This window comes from Microtus ochrogaster, chromosome 7 (assembly GCF_000317375.1).
Source record: "Microtus ochrogaster isolate Prairie Vole_2 chromosome 7, MicOch1.0, whole genome shotgun sequence".
Classification (NCBI taxonomy): domain Eukaryota; kingdom Metazoa; phylum Chordata; class Mammalia; order Rodentia; family Cricetidae; genus Microtus; species Microtus ochrogaster.
Window position 1 is genome coordinate 32,766,628 of NC_022014.1, and position 18,734 is coordinate 32,785,361.

Genomic DNA, 18,734 nt, shown 5'->3' on the forward strand with positions numbered 1-18,734 from the left:
CTAATCTCAAACCATCACTCAGCTGATCTGAAGAGACACAGAAAACCAGACCCTCTTGAACCCACTCACGAGGCTTCATTATGCCTCCATATGACATTTGACATCAGAGGCTGCATGGGGAATCCAGCTGGCTAGGGCCATTTGTACTCTGGCTGTCTAGTCTTAATATCGCCATCCATTTGTAGTTAAGGATTGTGGAAATTAGTAAGGACTAACCAAGTGGAGGCCTCCAAAGCCTCCAAATCAAAGCCTATTAACAGCAAAGGAGTCCGGCAGCACAGCTGGTCCTTCTTTAGTCAAGACCCAAGGGGAGGAGTAGGGGAGCTTTGGAGTATAGAAAGAGAAGGCCCTGCCTGGAGGCTTTTCATCTGGGGAAGTGGAGGAAGGTCTCCCTGGAAAGCAGCATTCTATGGGATGGGTTAGGGCTTTCTTTGGACTTACATTGGAAGTGACAATAATAATAAGTAGTAATAATAACAACTGTATATTATCAGTCAGGTTCTGGCCATTGAGGGCAACTGCTATACTGCCATAGAAGTTACCATTTATCTTTTCGGAGTGTGTCTGCAAGCTGTCAATCAGACTGCGTACATCTCTGACTCCAGGCAGGCTGGCTTCCTGAGGCAGTCATCAGGCAGTTTCACGTGGCACCCTTCAAATCTGTTCTAGGACTGGAGGGAGAGAGCATAGCTTGTTACAGCTCTCTGTTCTCATTTCTCTTGAAGGGAAGGGGTCGGCTCCCTGGACAGTTGCTGGAGGTCATGGGTCAGGTTTGTCCTTGTTTGTGTGCAAGGCCTGGACACTGTCTGGCTGCAGAGTAAATATTCCCTCTTGTGAATCCTCAGCACATTTGACAACATACAATTTAAATTACATGACTACGGATCCTTGCTAAGGAGCCCTCACAGGAAAGTACAATGTTAGGCACATAGAGAGCTTTATTAATAATAACAATAATATTTTTAGATTCACACGGTAAAAAGTTGAGTTTCATCGAGGCCTTCTCACGTGTCACTACGTGTTTTGCTCCTTCGTTACCCTCCCCCACGGCCTCTGTGCTAGTTGCTGTTTGTCAACTTAACACACATTAGAGACACCTGGGACGAGGTCTGAGGAGTTGTGGACTTGTCTGTGGAGCAATTTTTTCTTAGCTTTTAACCGAAGGAGGAGGGCCCAGCCCATTGTGGGTGGTGCCAACCGTAGGCAGGTGGTCCTGGGTCTAAGAAAAGTAGCTGAGCATGCGCCCTGAAGAGCAAACTGCATCCTAGGAGGCTTGTGCTCTAGTTCCTGCCCTGGTTCCCTTCTCAAGGACAGTAACCTGTAAGATAAACCTTTCTTCCTCAGTTTATTTTTAGTGGCTATTGTATCATGGGAACAGAGAAACATACTAGGATACTACCTCCCTCCCCACCCCAGCTAGTTGATTTCCTTCTCCTAGTTTCTGCTCTTGCTCTTTATTTCCTTACTCTTTGTTTCCACCTCCCTTAAGATCTCTTCCTCTCCCCTCTCATAATCCGAGAGAGAGAGAGAGAGAGAGAGAGAGAGAGAGAGAGAGAGAGAGAGAGAGAGAGAGAGATTTGTAATCACAGGTAAAGCATGTGGTGTTTGTTTTTTTGACTCTGGCTTGTTTTGCTTAACACAATTATTTCCAGTTTTGTCAAATTTTCTGCAAGTGTCATTTATCTTTTCTTTATGGTTCAATAACATTCCGTGCGTGTATCCGTACTATATTCATCAGTTGATTGACGCCTAGGCTGGCTCCATTTCCTGGTTATTGGGAATAGTTCAAGCAGCAAACATGGATGTAGGCCCATGGAGTTTTAAAGGACACAAGCACTAATTCAGTAAGAAGCACCCCACGTTGTCTGGGTATCAAGGAAAAGGTTCTAGGCATGTGGATTTCAGGCAAGTCCACCACACTGAAGGGTATCCTGCATGTCTTTTCTTTTTTCCTCAGTTCAGGGAGTTTGGTTCTGCTTGAGAATGCAGCCTCCCACCTCTGGTTATGAGGAGGCTCTCGGTTGGTTCTGTTCTGCAGCCTTCGGCGCATGGAGCCACGAGCACCAAAGACTCCCTGGTCTGTTCCTGATGAACCCTGTGTTCTCTGGCGCAGGTGGATGATCTGAAAGCCAAGCTTGCCACGCAGGAGGTGGAGCTGAAGCAGAAGAACGAAGATGCCGACAAGCTGATCCACGTGGTGGGTGTGGAGACCACCAAGGTGAGCAGGGAGAAAGCCATCGCTGACGAGGAGGAGCAGAAGGTGGCCCTGATCATGATGGAGGTGCAGCAGAAACAGAGGGACTGTGAGGAGGACCTGGCTAAAGCCGAGCCAGCCCTCACGGCAGCCCAGGCAGCCCTCAACACCCTCAACAAGGTAGGACAGTCACGCAGGCTCGTCTGCCTTCCACACCTAACACTTGGTTCTCATAACATGCTACAGGGCACACCTGGGAGGGCCGAGGGCCGGGGGGGGGGGGGGGAGCAAGGACGGGGCTCCAGCAGCCACAGCTGCAGCTTACTCATTCAGTACATAACCTTCAGTTTAAATTGACTGCACGCTAGAGCCCAAGGATGAGCGATGAAATCCCAAAATTGTGAATCTTAGAAACAACCTAAAAGAACACGGAGAATCAATTAGTCCAGCCTCCCCACTTCACAGATGAGGAAATCAAGACCTAGGGAGGAGCTTTATATGCCGAGGGTCACAAATTTTAAGAGGTGGGACTCTGAATTTGTATCTTCAGAATTCAATCCCAGAGGTTTGTCTGTTATGTAAATTAGGGTCATTTTCCCCACCAGTTACCTTCCACAAGCCACACAGATTGGTAAGAACTTAAATATTTAAGACCTGGGGCTTAAATCAGGTGCTGGTTCCAAACCATATTTTTTAAAAAATAAACCACAAAACCAAAATTAATACACTTTCAACTAAGTGGCAACTGTATAATTGTGCATCAACTAAGTTTAACTCACATTTGGGTAGGAAAAGTATGACTTTGGGATGTATTCGTCAAATGTCTTTATATTTACTCTGTGGGTAAGGCAGGCACATGGTTTTCTGGTTCCCCTTTCTCATTTTCCACAATTAACTTTCCCATTTGATAACCATGGTTGAGAGGCAAAGGGAGAAGAAAAGAAGTAAGTGAGCAGACACAATGCTATGAGGTGACACCAGAGGGGAGCTAGGAGCTGACCTGTCCATTCAGATGCCCAATGTGGTTCCTGGAGATGCTGCTCCAGTCCTTGGGACCTCTCCCCTACGCTCTGCTTCCTCCTGACCTTTCTGGGGCAACTGCAATTCATTTCTCCCTAAAAATGAGCATCTGACAACAGATCTAAGAAACATTTAGCAGCTGTGCCCTGTAAGGGTCTTGCTTGATTCCCATCTACTGGAGACGCCCATGTCTCTGTGTCATCTCCAAATAAGTTGGATTTCTTTTCCTGGTTTTTTATTTAAATTTTTCCATACAATATATTTTAATTATATCCTTTCTCCTTCCCTAATTCCTTTCTGATCTCCCCACATCCCTAGTCACCCAACTTTGTGTTCTTTTTCTCTTTCTCAACATAAACAAAACTCAGTAAGAAAAAAAGTACACACACAAAGAAAACATGGAGTCCCTTTTGTGCTGGCCAACTCCTGCTGGGCACAGGACCTGCCCTGGGATGTGACTCATATGCCCAGTGTCTCTCCCTGGTAGAAATCTGATTTTCCCTTTCCCAGCAGGTATGAATTCAATAGCAAATAGCTTCTTAGTCAGGAGTGGGTCACCATGTTCACTTCTCTTCTCAGTGCTGGGATTTTGTGTGTGTGTGTGTGGTGTTTGAACATGTACAAGCCTTTTGTGCACAGACACAGTCTCTGTGAGACCAGCTGTGCATCAGGCCTGTTGTGGCAGGCTTCCCCCTAATGACATAACTCATGCCAGTCTTCAGGCCTGCGATCAGATGGCATCCAACACCACCACATGCCACCACACCTCATTTTATCCCACCTAAACCATGCTAGATTTCAAGACAAAACTTTCTCTCTCCCTTCCTCCCTCCTGATTTCTAGCTTACACACAAAAGTGAATATCTGTATAGCCCTGGTTTGTTCACTGCTAAATCCTTACTAAGAAAATTAACCTCTTTCTTAAGATCTTTTGACACATGGATTACATTTCCTAAGATGGTCTGGAGCAAATATACTATATTTACTGTGCTACTTTCACGGCCATCTATCTTTGCTGAGGCTCTGCCTCCTCGTTTGCTAAGAGGAAGCTATGATGATATAAAGTCCCTTCTATTGTTAAAATGACTGGATGGGATAATGTATGAAAGCTAGGTCATCTATAACAGTCACTAAGAAAGACTTGGCTGCTCTCAATATTGTCATAGCACAATCACTTCGATTTTCATAAAACCAGAATGAAGCGAACACCCATAAATTATCTGGTTGGTTGTTTGCTTGATAGATTGGTAGATAGAAATAAATACAAAGTATAAGTCAATAACTCAAGAAGTGAAAGACTCAAATCATCCCGGATCCCTCTGCCACAAAGGAGGTGAAATGTGTGTTTAATCTCTCCCTGCTGCAGACGTCATGATAGGTCACTTCCTCTCCCTAGCTGTGTGGGATGGCCGTTTCTTCTCCCTTCCCTTTCATTTTCCTATGACACAGAGAGGGGAAGATGAGAATTAGTAGGCTCTATATTGTACATAAATAGATATGTCAGTCTATTAGAAAGTTTGATCAATGCTATTTTTACAATATATACAGGATCCAAATGTTTGGATAATCTCTCCTGTGTCTGCTTGATGAAGCATACTCATCTTCTGGTGCTCTATCCACTTTTGCTCCAGAGGAGACTCGTAGCAATATGGGATCTTCTCTTTCATTTATTAAACACTGACAAGTTATAAGGGTGTGTGTGCTCATGGGAATGGATATTTATACAGAATTATTAAATTAAGCTAATTATCATATTACTTGCCTCGATATTTAACAATTTTTGTGATAATAAGATTTAAAATTTATTCCATTCATGCTACAAAAACATATAGCCCTTTGACTGTTAACTATATATTCACCACAGTGCAATACATCTCCATATGCTGATGCTTTGACATTTAAGCTCTCCGTACCTACTATCCTTCTCCATCTAGTTTCTGGCAGCCACTGCTACATTCTCTACTTATGTAAGCTTAATTGTTTTGGATTCTACACGTGATGCCATGTGATGTTTGCCTGTCTTTGTTTGGTTTATTCCATGTAGCATAATGATTTCCAATTACATTCGCCTTCTTGCAGACGACAGATTGTCATATTCTCTACTTTATCTCCTGGTGGACCTGGAGGTTTTTCCAGCTGTGGCCACTGTGAATGGCACAGCAGTGAACAAGGTGGCGCAGGCATTTCTTCGATGCACTGGTGTTAGAGCATTCAGGTAGATACACACAAATGGATTCTTGGATCATTCAGTGGCTATTGGGGTTTTCCTGAGATATCTCTGTGTTGTTTTCCATAATGCCAATCTCATTTGGTTTTAATTAATATCCCTTTACAGTATACTTTGAACTCAGGCATTTTGATACCTCCAGTTTTACTCTTTTGAGTTTTGTGATTTTGCTATGTCTGTGACTCCATAGGTACTAAAGGTTCAGATTTTCTTTGTCTCTAAAAATTGCATTTGAATTTTGAAAGGGATTTCACTTAGTCTGTGGATCACTTTGAGTAGCATGGGCATTTTAAAATGCTAAGCTTTGCTGATCCAAGATCACATAATATCCTTTCACTTACTGTGCCTTCGCTATCTGTGACTGTTTTATAGTCTCCGGTGTTCCGCTTGCTTACCTCCTTGGTTCAATTCTGTATGTCTGTTGTAAGTGGATTTGTGGTGATTTCAATGAGAATGGTCCCCATAGGCTCATATGCTCAAATATTCCCTGGTTAGTGGAACTATTTGGGAAGAATGAGGTGTGGCCTTATTAGAACAGATGTGTCCCTGGAAGTGGGCTTTGAGGTTTCAAAAGCTTACAACAGGCCTCGTGTGTGTGTGTGTGTGTGCACGTGCGTGCGTGCGTGCCTGCTGCCTGTACATCAGGATGTAGTTCTCAGCTACTTCTCCAACACTGTGCCTGCCTGCTGCCATGATCCCCACCATGATTACAATAAACTAAGCCTCTGAGACTGTAGTCAAGTCCCAATCAAATGCTTTCTTCTGTAAGTTGCCTTGGTTATTGTGTCTCTTCACAGCACTAGAACAGTAACTGAGACAGGACTATTCTCTTGGTTTCCTTTTTGGAACTGCCATTGCCAGTGTGGAGAGATGCTGCTGGATTTTGTGCACTGACTTCTCCTCCCCTACAACGTTACAGGACTTGTATCAGTCTCTCACCCATTGATCCGTGGATTGTTTCAATTGTATATATGGTATTGCATTGTCAGCAAACAGCAACAGTTTACTGTAGCCTTTCCTACTTGTATGCCTTTCATTTCTTTGTTACTTTATTTCTCTTACAAGGAATTGAACTCCTGTGTTGAATGGAAGTGGTAAGGTTGGGTATCATTTTCATCTTCCAGCCCTTAGAAGGAAGGATTTCAGTTTTTCACCATTGCACCTAATGTTACATTGTAAGTTTACTTTCTAGGAAGCACGCACATCCCTTCTTATTATCATGGTGGGCTGATGTGCATCCCTTCTATACCTATTTCATTAGGTGTTTCTGTCCTAAAACACTTGAATATTGTTAAAGTATTGTTAATGCTTTTCTACATCTAAGAAAAGGCTCTTCATCCTTTAATCTGTTAGAACTATTAAACCATCCTTGCATTCCAGGAATAAGTCCCATTTGATATTGGTGAACAGTCCTTCTAGAGTATTGTGGGATGAAACTTGCTGCCATCTTGTTGAGGACTTTTTCATTTTTGTTCATTAAAGATCTTGGGCTATTGGGCGGTAGTTTTCTTGTGAAGTCCTTTCTGCCTTTAGTGTCAGGGCAATGCTATCTTCATAAGGGAACCTAAGTGTACTTCTTCCTCTATGGCTTTGAGGGTTTTTGAAGTTTTGGTTTGGGTTTTGCCTTTTAAGAAAAGTTTACAGTATGTTGTTAGTCATCTTTAAAGGTTTTGTGAAATTCATCTCTGAGCCCACCAGGTCTTGGTCTTGGGCATTTATTTGATAAAGGATTTTTAGAACCAATTCAATCTCCACAATCATTATTCAGATACTCTATTTCTATTTCTTCATGACCCATTTCTTATGTAAAAATTTGTCAATTTGTCCTAGCTTATCCAACTTGGGGGATATGATTGTTTATATAAGTAGTCTTTTTTACAGCAGAAGTGTGATCCTTCATTAATTTCTTTTTATGTCAAAATATAGTCCAAAGTGGTCATCATGACTATAAGGCACTATGAAATTTCTGCTGTGATGCCTCTCCTATCACACCGATTGTTGTGTCTTCCTTTGGTATTCTCTGCCCATACAGATCTCTCTCTGTGTGCCTCCATTATCACAGCCACAGACAAGAGCTGTGTAGAATGCTCCTGGTCCTTTGCTCTGCTGCTCTCAAATTACCTTAACAAGTAAAAATACCAATTTCAGAAATCAAAATGTTCATGAAAACATATAATCCAAAGCAAAGCAATGTTAATAATTACACATAAATGCTAACTGAAAATTTTTATGTCATCATTTAGAAAAGTCACTAAAGGTAATAAAATTATCAAAATTAATATTTGAATATATATATAAATTGGATATACATACACATGCTTTGTTGGTAAGGCATGAAGTATCTAAGTGATGATGAGGTAAAGTACATGTGGTGGCCTCTGGGAGCAGCAGTCAGGGTATATGGGCTCGCCTCTGTCGGTAGTCTTCTACTAAGGTTTACAAGCTGTGTGTATGTAATGGCATAAGAGAAACAAACCTCTTCAATGACGTGAGACCATGGACGAGAGCAGAGCTGATTGGTTAGGAAATGGAAAGCAAAGCCCATTGGGCAAATACTATTAGGATAGAATCAGTGGTCGGAAGAGATAACTATTAAGAGTTAGGAAAGATGTTTGCAAAGCTACAGATGCCTGAGGGGCACAGTGCAAGTGAGCTGCAGGGATAGCAGTAGGTGAGCCTGATGTGGGAGTGGGGGTGGGCTAAAAGGTGAGCTAAGCAACACCTACACTAAGATTTACCTCCAAGGAGTATTTACTCACGACAGGTGACAAGGGTCAAATGACTGTTTGTTTGTGTGTTTGTTTATTTGTTTTGACAGAGTAAGGTGGACCAAAGTGGTCCATATATAGTTTTAACTAAAGCAAACACTGCTTCATGATCTGGAGGGCTCCTGGATATTATCCCCAAACCCTTTGGCATTCCCAGGACTCTGGCACCTAAGAACCATTTCCCTGTTTGTTCATTATTCTCAATGTTAAAAATAAATCTTCAGCCAACACATAAACAATACCTGTAAATCAGAGCTCGGCAGTAACTGCATAGTCTGTCTCCATCATGGCAGCTTTATTTTGCTTTTATTACTCAGATGAAATAAATCCAGTGTAACTTTCCCTGCCTTAGTTTAGGAGTATTTTATCTTTTAACACCATGGCCTTTTCCCCTCCATAAAGTTAGGCGTAATTTTCTATTTCCCATGCATTTTTACAATGAATTTATTTTTATTATACATATAATATTCAGTGGCTTTCTATCACTAAATAATTCAAATGGCAGAGAGCACACAGGGTCAAATATAAAGTCCTTCTCATTTCCCCTCTAGCCACAGCTTTTCCCTAAGAGGACCCCCTGTAACAATTCAGGGATCTCCACCCTAGCAATTCTTTGTGCATTCATATTTCTGAAAACACACAGATAGAATATATTATAGTTTGGCTAGGTTTAGTGCACGCCTATAATCCCAACACACAGGAAGCAGAAGCAGGAAGATTGATGAAAACTCAAGGTCAGGGCTACATGGAAAATTCTATCCCGACTAATGCTGTAAAACGAAGAAGAAGGATGAGAAGTATGTAAATGCAAATCAACTAGTAACTTGATTTCTCTTTTGATTGTATGTGTCTGAGCTACGCAATATGATGTTTCAATGACTATAATGAAATAATCACGAAGACTAGCAAAGCCGTCATTTCACACCCTCCTAGTACGGCTTGTGTCTTCATTTTATTCTCCTATTGCATGATGGAAAGCCTGACGAAAGCAACTAAGCAAAGGGGGTTTCCTTTAGCCCACAGTCCTATGTGACCATAGCAGATGTCACGGAGGCAGGAGCTTGAGATGGCTGGTCACAAGGCGCTTATAGTCAAGATGGCAGAGCACAAGGAATAAATGCTTGGTGCTACTAGATTGCTTTCTCTATTTAGTACAGACCTGAATCCTGTGCCTGGAAAATGACAAGTCTGATGGGTCTTTCCATATCTTATTAATATAATCTAGATGATTCTCCACAGGCGTGCCCAGAGTCCCACCTCCTGGGTGCTGCTAGATTCTGTCAGGTTGACAGTTAACACTAACCATCTCTGTTAGTTGGGGTTTCTATTGCTGCGATAAACTTGTAGGGGTGGAGGAAAAGGTAGGTATTGCACCTTAGACCTCCAGGATCACACTCCGTCCCTGAGAGGAGTGAGGACAGGAACTGACGCATAGACCATGAGGAGGGCTGCCACCTGCTTGCTCACTAGTGCCTTGCTCAGCTCCTTTCTTATGACACCCAGGCACCACTTGTCAGGGGTATCATCACCTACCATAAGCTGGCTCTTCCCACAGCCACCACTAACTAAGAAAATGCACAACTAACTTGCCCACAAGCCAGTCTTAACAGAAGCACTTTCTCAATTGGGTGTCCCTTTTTCCAGTGACTCTAGTTTGTGTCAAGTTGATATAAAACTATCACAGTGAACGGAGGTGTTAAAAACACCTAAAACCTAAACCTAATCTACTTTCTTTGTAAATTCCATATGAAGGAGAGAGAGACAGACAGACAGACAGACAGACCTAAGCTTTCTTGGTTATAGAGAAAAGGGATCTTTTATACTCTGATGGTAATCTAACTGGAAGGTAATGTATATGGATCCCCCCAAAAAATAAAGCGACTGAAAAAAATATTATTTACCTTCTGAGATGGAAACAACCTTTGTCTATCAGCAGGTAAATGGAATAAACATCGATTTCACATATGCTGAGTGACATGGGCAAAGAAAAATGATCTGTGATCTCAGATGTATAGAATCTTATGTTCCCCCTCTCAAGATGATTTAATGTGGGTACCTGTCTTGAAGCTTCATTTAGTACATTACTTTGTCCCATGTTTGACTTGCTCTGTATTTTATTGGTTCATCCAGCATCGAGCAAGTAGGGTTTATTTGTTTTCCATAATGAAAATATTCTTGTACTTTATATTTTAAATAGCAAGTCATTTGGGGGTCAAATAAGTACAGTTCTTTTGGTTGAGCAATGTAACAGTCTGAATAGTGTCCCTTCCAAAGATATGCATACTGTAATCTCTGGGACATGTGAAACATCACCGCACATGGAAAGAGGGGGTCTAGAGATACCATGAAGTGAAGGACCCGGGAGCAGGAGATGTTCCTGGCTTGTCCTGGTGGGCTCTGCACATAATCACGGAAATCTGCAGAAGTGAGAGACAGGAAGGCCAAAGGGAGAAAGTGATACGTGATGGAAGAAGTGGGGAACTGTGGTGTGAAGCAGGCCATGAGCATGGGAGCAAGGACAACGGAGGAGCTCGAAGAGCCACGGAGTGTGTGCTCTTGCAGCTGCACGAGGAGCCAGCCCTTCCAGCATCTCCTTTTCGTGTTGTGCTTCCAGAACTGTAAGATAACAAACCTGGATGTTTTGAAATCACTGAGTTGCAGAAGCAATAAGAAACTCAACATGTTCTTTTTAATAAACACTGCCTGATTTCTGTTCAAGATGGCTGCTCTTGTCAGTACTTAGAAATACAGATTTTCCCTACTTCTTTGCTGACCTTGGGTATTTTCAGACGTTTTAGTTTTTCCTCAAAGAACTGGGTAAAAATTTACTTTCAATTTGAAACAGTTTCACTTATGATACAGGGCATATATTCACATATTTAGATTTTTCTTCTCCATTTGCTAGTTAAGAGTTTTGACCCTTTTTCTTTTTAAAATTTTAGTTTTGAGATTACAATACAATTACAATATTTCTTTTTTACATTTCCTCCTTCCAAACTCTCCCATATTCCACTCCATCCCAGACCCCAGGCCTGGGAGTTGTATTGGTCTGGACTCCAAATCCCAGCATGCCAGGTCCTGACCCCTCCCTGGGGGTGAGGTCAGGACCACTCCCACAGGGTATTTAAGCTCTCAGAGAAGAAACACATGGTCTCTTTCCTCTCCCCTCATTAGTGGCCTCCCGGTTCCCCCTTGGGGCCACCCGAGAGCACAGGAATCCCATTAAACCTGGATATTTTTAATTTGGCTTGTTGTGATTTGGCTTGATTGGGATTTTTGCATCAGCAGAGAGCCTGCATTAGGAAAAATTTCTAATATATATATATACATATATATATATATATATATGTATATATATATATACCCATATACATATATGTTCCAAGTTATAACCTGTTGAGTCCATGAGTCCTTGTAATGTTACTTGTATGTATCTTCTCAAGTTTGATCATTTAGCACTGGACAACAAATTGTTGTGCTTTTCCCTAGAGAAGACTATCTTTCCTGCTCTTAGCTTTACTCGGTCACCTATGGTTCTTTGTGAAAGGTTAAGGCATTGTGGGCTTTTTCTCATCCACTTTGGCCTGTCTATATTGGTGTGGTCCTTGTTCACATTTGGGTAGTCATGTTGGTGAGGCTTTATGAGTATAGCTTCTGATGTTACTAGGAGACACAATCTCACAGCAAACTCCCTGATCCTCTGGCTCTTAGAATCTTTCTGCCCCCCTCTTACACAATGTTCCCTGGGCTGTAGGTACAGACGTGTTTTGTGGATGTTTCCATTGGGACTGGGCTTCACAACTCCACTTCTTGATTGGTTGTGGTTTTCTATAGTGGCCTCCATCTGTTTCAAAGAGGTTTCCTGGATGAGGGGTGAAGACTATGCTTATCTGTCTGTCTAAAGACAAATATTTATGACTTGTTGTTAGAGATTATGCTGATTTAGAAATTAGTGGTTGTAGAGTCTCCTCCGATAACCAAGACCTCACTAGCACTGAGGAGTTAGCTAGGTTTCCAGTACCAGGCATGGTTTCTTTCTTGCTTACTGAATGTGAAATCCAAATAGAGAGCTGTTGGTTACTGCCAACATATGCATGCCACTACTGTACTCTTGGGGTTATCATGGCAGGCTGGTTATTGATGTGGCTCATGGACATCGTAGCTGAGTAGGACTATTGGTGACCTTTCTCCTTTGGAAGCTTGCATGGTGCCTTCTGGTACCATAAAAAGTGAGTCCTCAGGGAGGAGGTGTTCAGGTCATTCACAACTCAAAGGTCTTTGGGCTCTTTTTCTGAAGTAAATGATGTCTTCAACAATAGGGACTTATCTTTCACCTCTGGGTGGGGTATAACCAGGGGGAACAGCTCTAGGTTGTGTGTTTGGGGAAATTATATCATCTGAAAATTAGCTTCTTACCTTATTTGTATCCCTTTAATTTCCTTCTCTTGCCTTATTGCTCCAGCTATTACTTCTAGTTCAATGTTGAAAATGAATAGGGTTAGTGGGCATCCCTGTATTGGATTTGGAGCAATTCAGTGGGATTGCTCCAAAATTTTCCCCATTTAGAATAATGTTGGATGTGAATTTCTTGTATATAGCATTTATTGTATTGTGTTATTTTCCTGTAGCCCTGTATTCTCTAAGGCTTTTATAATGAAGACATGTTGGATTTTTGTCTAAGAACTTATCTGCATCTATTGCTATGATCTCATGATTTTTGTCATTTAGTTCATTTATATGGTTTATGTCATTCATTGACTTGTATCTGTTGAATCATCCCTACATTTCAGAGAAAAAGACAACTTTTCCATGGTGTATAAATCGGATGCATGTTTAGATTCTGTTTTTAAGTACTATGTTCTTCCTGATTCCTTCATGTGGGCACTTAGAGCTATAAATTTCCCTCATGGAACTGTTTTCAATGTGTCCCAGAAGTTTTGTATTATATTTTAATTTTCATTTAGTTCCAGGAAATTTTTCTTTTTCTTTCTTTTTTTCTTTTGTCCTTTTTTTCTTTCTTCCTTTCTTGGTTTCTTTCCTAGTTTCTTCTTTAACCAACTCATTATTCAGAAATGAGTTGTTTTGTCTCCATGAGTTTGAATATTACTAGAGGATTTTTGCTGTCAATTGTTTTATTGCATTGTGGTAAGATAGAATACAGGAAGGGATTTCAGTCTTTCTGAATTTGTTAAAATTGGTGTGTGTGTGTGTGTGTGTGTGTGTGTGTGTGTGTGTGTGTGTGTGTTCGTTCCAGAATATGTTCTATTTTAGAAAAGCTTCCATGTGCTGCTGAGTAGATTGTGTATTCCCTGGGTGTTTGGGTAAAATATTCTGAAGCTATTTATTAAATTCATTGGATGAATGATGTCAATTAGTTCTGATTTTTTTATTTTATACAGATGACCTGTTTATTATAGAAAGTCGGGTACTGAAGTCATCTAATATTAATGAATTGATGTTAATCTGTGTTTTTAAACCCAGTAGTAGATTTTGTTGGGTTTTTTTTTTTTATGAAGTTGGGCACCCCAGAGTGTGGTGCATGTATATTTAGGATAGTAACATCTTCTTGGTTAACTGCTTCATTGATTAGAATGGTATTCATCTTTATCTCTTCTGGTTAGTTTTAGTTTGAAGTCTGTTTTCTAAGATATTAGTGTCATGATGCTGGCTTGCTTCCTATCCCACTTGATAGCAGTACTTTCATTCTTTTTCTCTAAGGTGGGACATATCTTTAAAACTAGCATGTGTTTCTCATAGGCAGCAGATAGGTGGTTTTTTGTTTGTTTTTTTTTTTCTTGAACTATTTGGCCCGTTTGTTTCTTTTGAATGGAGAATTGGTGCTGTTGATAACATCCTTATTCAGAGGTGTATGTTAATTGTGGGCAGGAGCTGGATTTTGGTGGCCATGTTGGTATTCTCAGTGGCATTTTGTGTTTTAATAATTGTGGCTTTGTATTTATTTCCACAGTCTTTCTGCTATGCCCATTCTTCTCTTCAACCTGAAATGTTGCTTTCTGTGTTTTCTTTAGGTTTGGTTGTTTGGATATAATTTTTTAGGGTGCTTATGCCATGGAAAACTTTTCTTTCTCTTTCAATCATGGCAAATAGTTTGGCTGGGTATGTTATTCTAGTTTGGCCATCAGTCTTTTAGGATTGGAATGCATTGCTCTAGGCTCTTCTGGCTTTCAAGGGTCCCATTGAGAAATCAGTTGTTATTCTGAAGGGTTTTCGTTTATGTGTGGCTTGCAATTTTCTTCTTGCGGCTTCCAATGCACTTTCTTTGTTATGTATACATAGTGTTTTAATTATGATATGCCTTGAGGATTTTCTTTTCTACTCTGGTCTATTTGGTGATCTGTGCACTTCTTGTATCTCTTTGGGTGTGCCTTTCCTTAGTTTGGGCAAGTTATTTTCTATGATCATGTTGGAAACATGATCTATGCCATTGACTCGGGACTCTTCTCCCTTATCTATGCATGCAATTCAAAGGTTTGTTTTTTTCATGTTGTCCCATATTTCCTGTGAGTCCCTTTACTATACATTTTTTAATGTTTCATACTCCTTTTTATTTGGTCTAGGTCATGTACTTTAGCTTCAAGACCTGATATTCTGTCTTCTGTTTGATTCATTCCACCTGTCAGGCTTCCCTTTGAGTTTTCTAGATAAGTCCTTGGGTTTTTCAATTCCTTCTTCATTTCATCTTGAGTCCTCTTCAGTGTTTCTATCTCCTTATTGAATTCTGTCCTCGATACCTGGGTCATCTCCGTCATTTCTATTAGCCTTATGTTTCTGTTTTGGGAAGGTGGGGCATTACTCAGGTGTTGATTCTCCCTGGCATCTTTCTTCTTGATTTCACCGAGCTATTTCTAAGTGTCTTCTTTAAACTTCTTGAGTCCTTTGGTCAAGCTTTTTATTGTTCTTTTAAATTATGTGTTCTGGAGTTAATCGGGGTCATTCTCCTTGGTAAATATTCCTCTAGGACGGATAGACTTTGTAGAGAAGATACTGGCTTGATCTTTCATAGTGTTACATTTTTGATGAGATCTGGGCATGTGGACGTCCTTTGTTCTGAGTTTGTTACAAAGTAAGCTGCGGAAAAGAGAAGGTCTAGAGGTTGGAAATGACTTGTGTGACATGAAGTCTTGTGACTAGATGTGGGAAGTCTGGGTCCCTAGTGAGGTGGTGGAAGTAACCCAGAAAGGACCTATGAGTGGTTGCAGATAGGACAGGTCCTAGCAGAAGTCCAGAGTCTAGCTGTGGCATAAATGACCTATTTCCTCTTTAGACAATTTTTCTTCTTCCTACTAATTTCTTATTGTTCTGAAATTGTTTCTATTAATTCTCGATATATACATTATAATATTCTCTTTCAGTCCATCATTTGACTTATTTAGCTTATTAATTAGTATTATTAAATCAGATTTTTATACTCAAATAATTTTTGGAAATCCAGCTTAACAGAATTAGGCAGGCTTCTTTCCTATTGGACTTATTATGGGAGAAGATTAATCCTAAAAGTGATAGCCACCATATAAGAAAACGAAACCTCTGGTTAACTAATGAGCAGTCATACAAAGTCTGTATGAAATACTAATCATGTGACTCCAGCAGTCCAATCAAACACCAGTATGCCAACAACTGGTACACTATGTTAACTTTGAGAAATGTCAACAGTGCCTGCATTTGCCACTTCACTGTTGCCATGACAATATACCTGACAAAAACAACATAAAGGAAGGAAGACTAACTCAAGTCTCAGAGGCTGCGGTCTCTAGGCCCCTTGTACGCAGACAGATGGCAGCAGTGGAGGCATATGGTAGAAGAGAACTATTTGTTTCATGGCCAACCAGGAGCAGAGAACGAGCTAGAAAAGGACCAACAACCTCCCCTGGCAGTCTATTATCTCTGTCTTTACCTTACCGCCTAAGAGTCCACAGATTCATCAAATAATGCCACTCTCTAGGGTTAAAGGCCTTCAAACTGTGAGCCTTTGGGGCAGGACATTACATAGCCAAACAGTAACAGTGGTGCTTAGTACAATTCAACGACCATTACTTAGCAAGGCAGGAATGGCAGGGCATTTGGATATATTGCTATCAGCAAATGGCTAGCCCAACCCAAGGACAAAGCACCTACCATCAGGGCATGAGACATATTCCCATTAGCGTAGGAAAAGCACCCTAACAAGCCCCTTTGTCACTATTAATAAAAAGAACTTGTCCTAGATTCGTCACTAGTACAATAATAAATGAAAATATTAACTGCATACATACTATGAGATAGCAAATAAATATATTATTTTCCATAAAAGTTTTAGAAATATAGTAAAGCAAATAAAAGGGTAGGGAGGAGGTCTTGTTATAAAATAAATTATAAGATGAAATAGCTTTTCTAATATCAGCAGTAGCCAGCTGGAAAACAATTTCAAAATAACAACCAAAACATAACGTACAAATAAGTGTAAGGGAATTTGTTGAAGCTGTGAAGAAAGCTGTACATCATTTTTGAAGGATTAAGAAATGATGTAGACAAACTCGTAGATCAAGCTTGGAAATGCAGAAATGCAAAGACTACTCAGTCTGTCATCCTTCCTCCAATTTATTCATAAGTTAAATATAAATCTAATTGAAGTTTAATTTGGTTTTTTAGCTTGTCCCTAATATCATTAGAAGTTCACATTTTTCAATCAGTTTCATAACTGGCTAAATTATGATACATCCAAGTGAGAGAACAGTACATTGCTCATTTTAAATCGTGATTTATAAAATAATGACGTTAGAAGTGTGATACTTGCAGTAAAAAATATAAGACTTAAAAATAGAATGATTAATATGTATACGTACGTCTATACATATATAGGTATATTATATATGGACACATACATAAAGCTACAGAATGGGGAGCAAATGTCAGATTAACAGAAAGACAGATTTTAAAAACTCTTCTGGATAGAGTACACCAGGGCATAACTATCTTTTACCAGTAAAGCCATGAGGACCGCTTGCTTTCATTTTTGTCTTTGCTGAATTTTCCACCATGTGCCCTCATTTAATGAAAGAACAAGGCAATGTTGGCTTATAAAACACTGAGATGACACATAAGAAAGAAAGAAAGCTTAAAAACAAGCAAACTTTGCAAAGGTTTTCAGCCCAGGTTCTAAATTTGTGAAAGCTTTCTTTGAATAGAAACAAAGTACAGTGTCACTGAGAAAAATTGTGCTAAACCTGACAACGCAGAAAATCTAAACTGTTGTAAAGCGCAAAATACCATAAAATTCAACAAGAAGCCTGCAGTATGTAAAGAAACATAGAAAGCCTTTACACACACAAGACTCTAAACTGCACTGGGAAGCATCTGTGTACTGTGTACATCTCTCCTCTCCTCCACCACTGGTCTCATTAGTTTCCCCATTCTCTTCCCATGACCCAGAAGACGGGGTTGTATCAATGGGTTGCTTTGTCCTCCAGAGTCCTATGACCTTGGCCCACATGAGCCCAGGAAGTCACTGAAAGAACAGCCATGAAGATGCAGGCATGAACTCCTTCAGCCCCAGCTTGCCCACAGCTAGAGGTTATAGATCCTCCAGATTGCCCTAACTCACATCCATCTACTCAGCCAAAACTCTAAACCAACCCATCCTCCTCTCTTCCTTAGGCAGCTTCGATAGCCCAACTTTCATATCCATCCCCCCCTCCCCGCTAGAAGTTCTCCCACCCCACATCAAGCTCTCAAAACATAAATCGGATCTTCATTCCCTGCCTTAACCCACCAACGTCTTCCCATTCAACTGAGAATAAAGAAAAACTATGCTTTTATAAGCACCTGGTGCCGATGGCTGGCTATACCTCAGTTGCTGTGATTGGCTGAGCTCCAGTTGCTTTTATGGAAATATTTTTTATTAATTCTTCAAGAATTTCATACATTGTATTGTGAACATATTCATCCCCTCTGTACTCACCTCTCAGATCCACTCTTCATTTCATATCCACTCACTCAACTTCGACTTCATCTTTTCTGAAACCCACAGAATATATTACTGAAGCTTCTATGCTCTTGGTATGTGGTCAGTGACCAGGGGCTAATGTATTAGACCTACTGGGGGCTGCACTCTTTTTTTTATTATTATTGTTAAAAATTTCCGCCTCCTCCCCGCCTCCCATTTCCCTCTCCCTCCCCCCACTCCCCTCCCCCTCCCTCTCTGGTCCAAAGAGTAGTCAGGGTTCCCTGCCCTGTGGGAAGTCCAAGGTCCTTCCCCCTCCATCCAGGTCTAGGAAGGTGAGCATCCAAACAGGCTAGGCTCCTACAAAACCAGTACATGCAGTAGGATCAAAACCCCGTGCCATTGTCCTTGGCTTCTCAGCAGTCCTCATTGTTGGGGGCTACACTCTTAAAGAATAATAACTCTTCCTCTCCTGGCAGCTATAAATTACCAGTAGCTCTGAAAGGAGTGGGACTTTGTGACTGTTTCTCTTCTCTCTCTCTCTCTCTCTCTCTCTCTCTCTCTCTCTCTCTCTCTCTCTCTCTC

General features: G+C 40.8%; 1 protein-coding gene across 1 annotated transcript in view; it reads left to right on the forward strand.

The window, feature by feature from the left end:
- The window catches only part of Dnah9 (dynein axonemal heavy chain 9), a 333,793-nt gene that overhangs the window by 202,559 nt on the left and 112,500 nt on the right, over positions 1–18,734 (forward strand). The window contains exon 49 of the mRNA XM_005349858.2: positions 2,114–2,374. Coding sequence (XP_005349915.1) covers positions 2,114–2,374 — 261 coding nt within the window. The remainder of the gene's footprint in view (positions 1–2,113; positions 2,375–18,734) is intronic.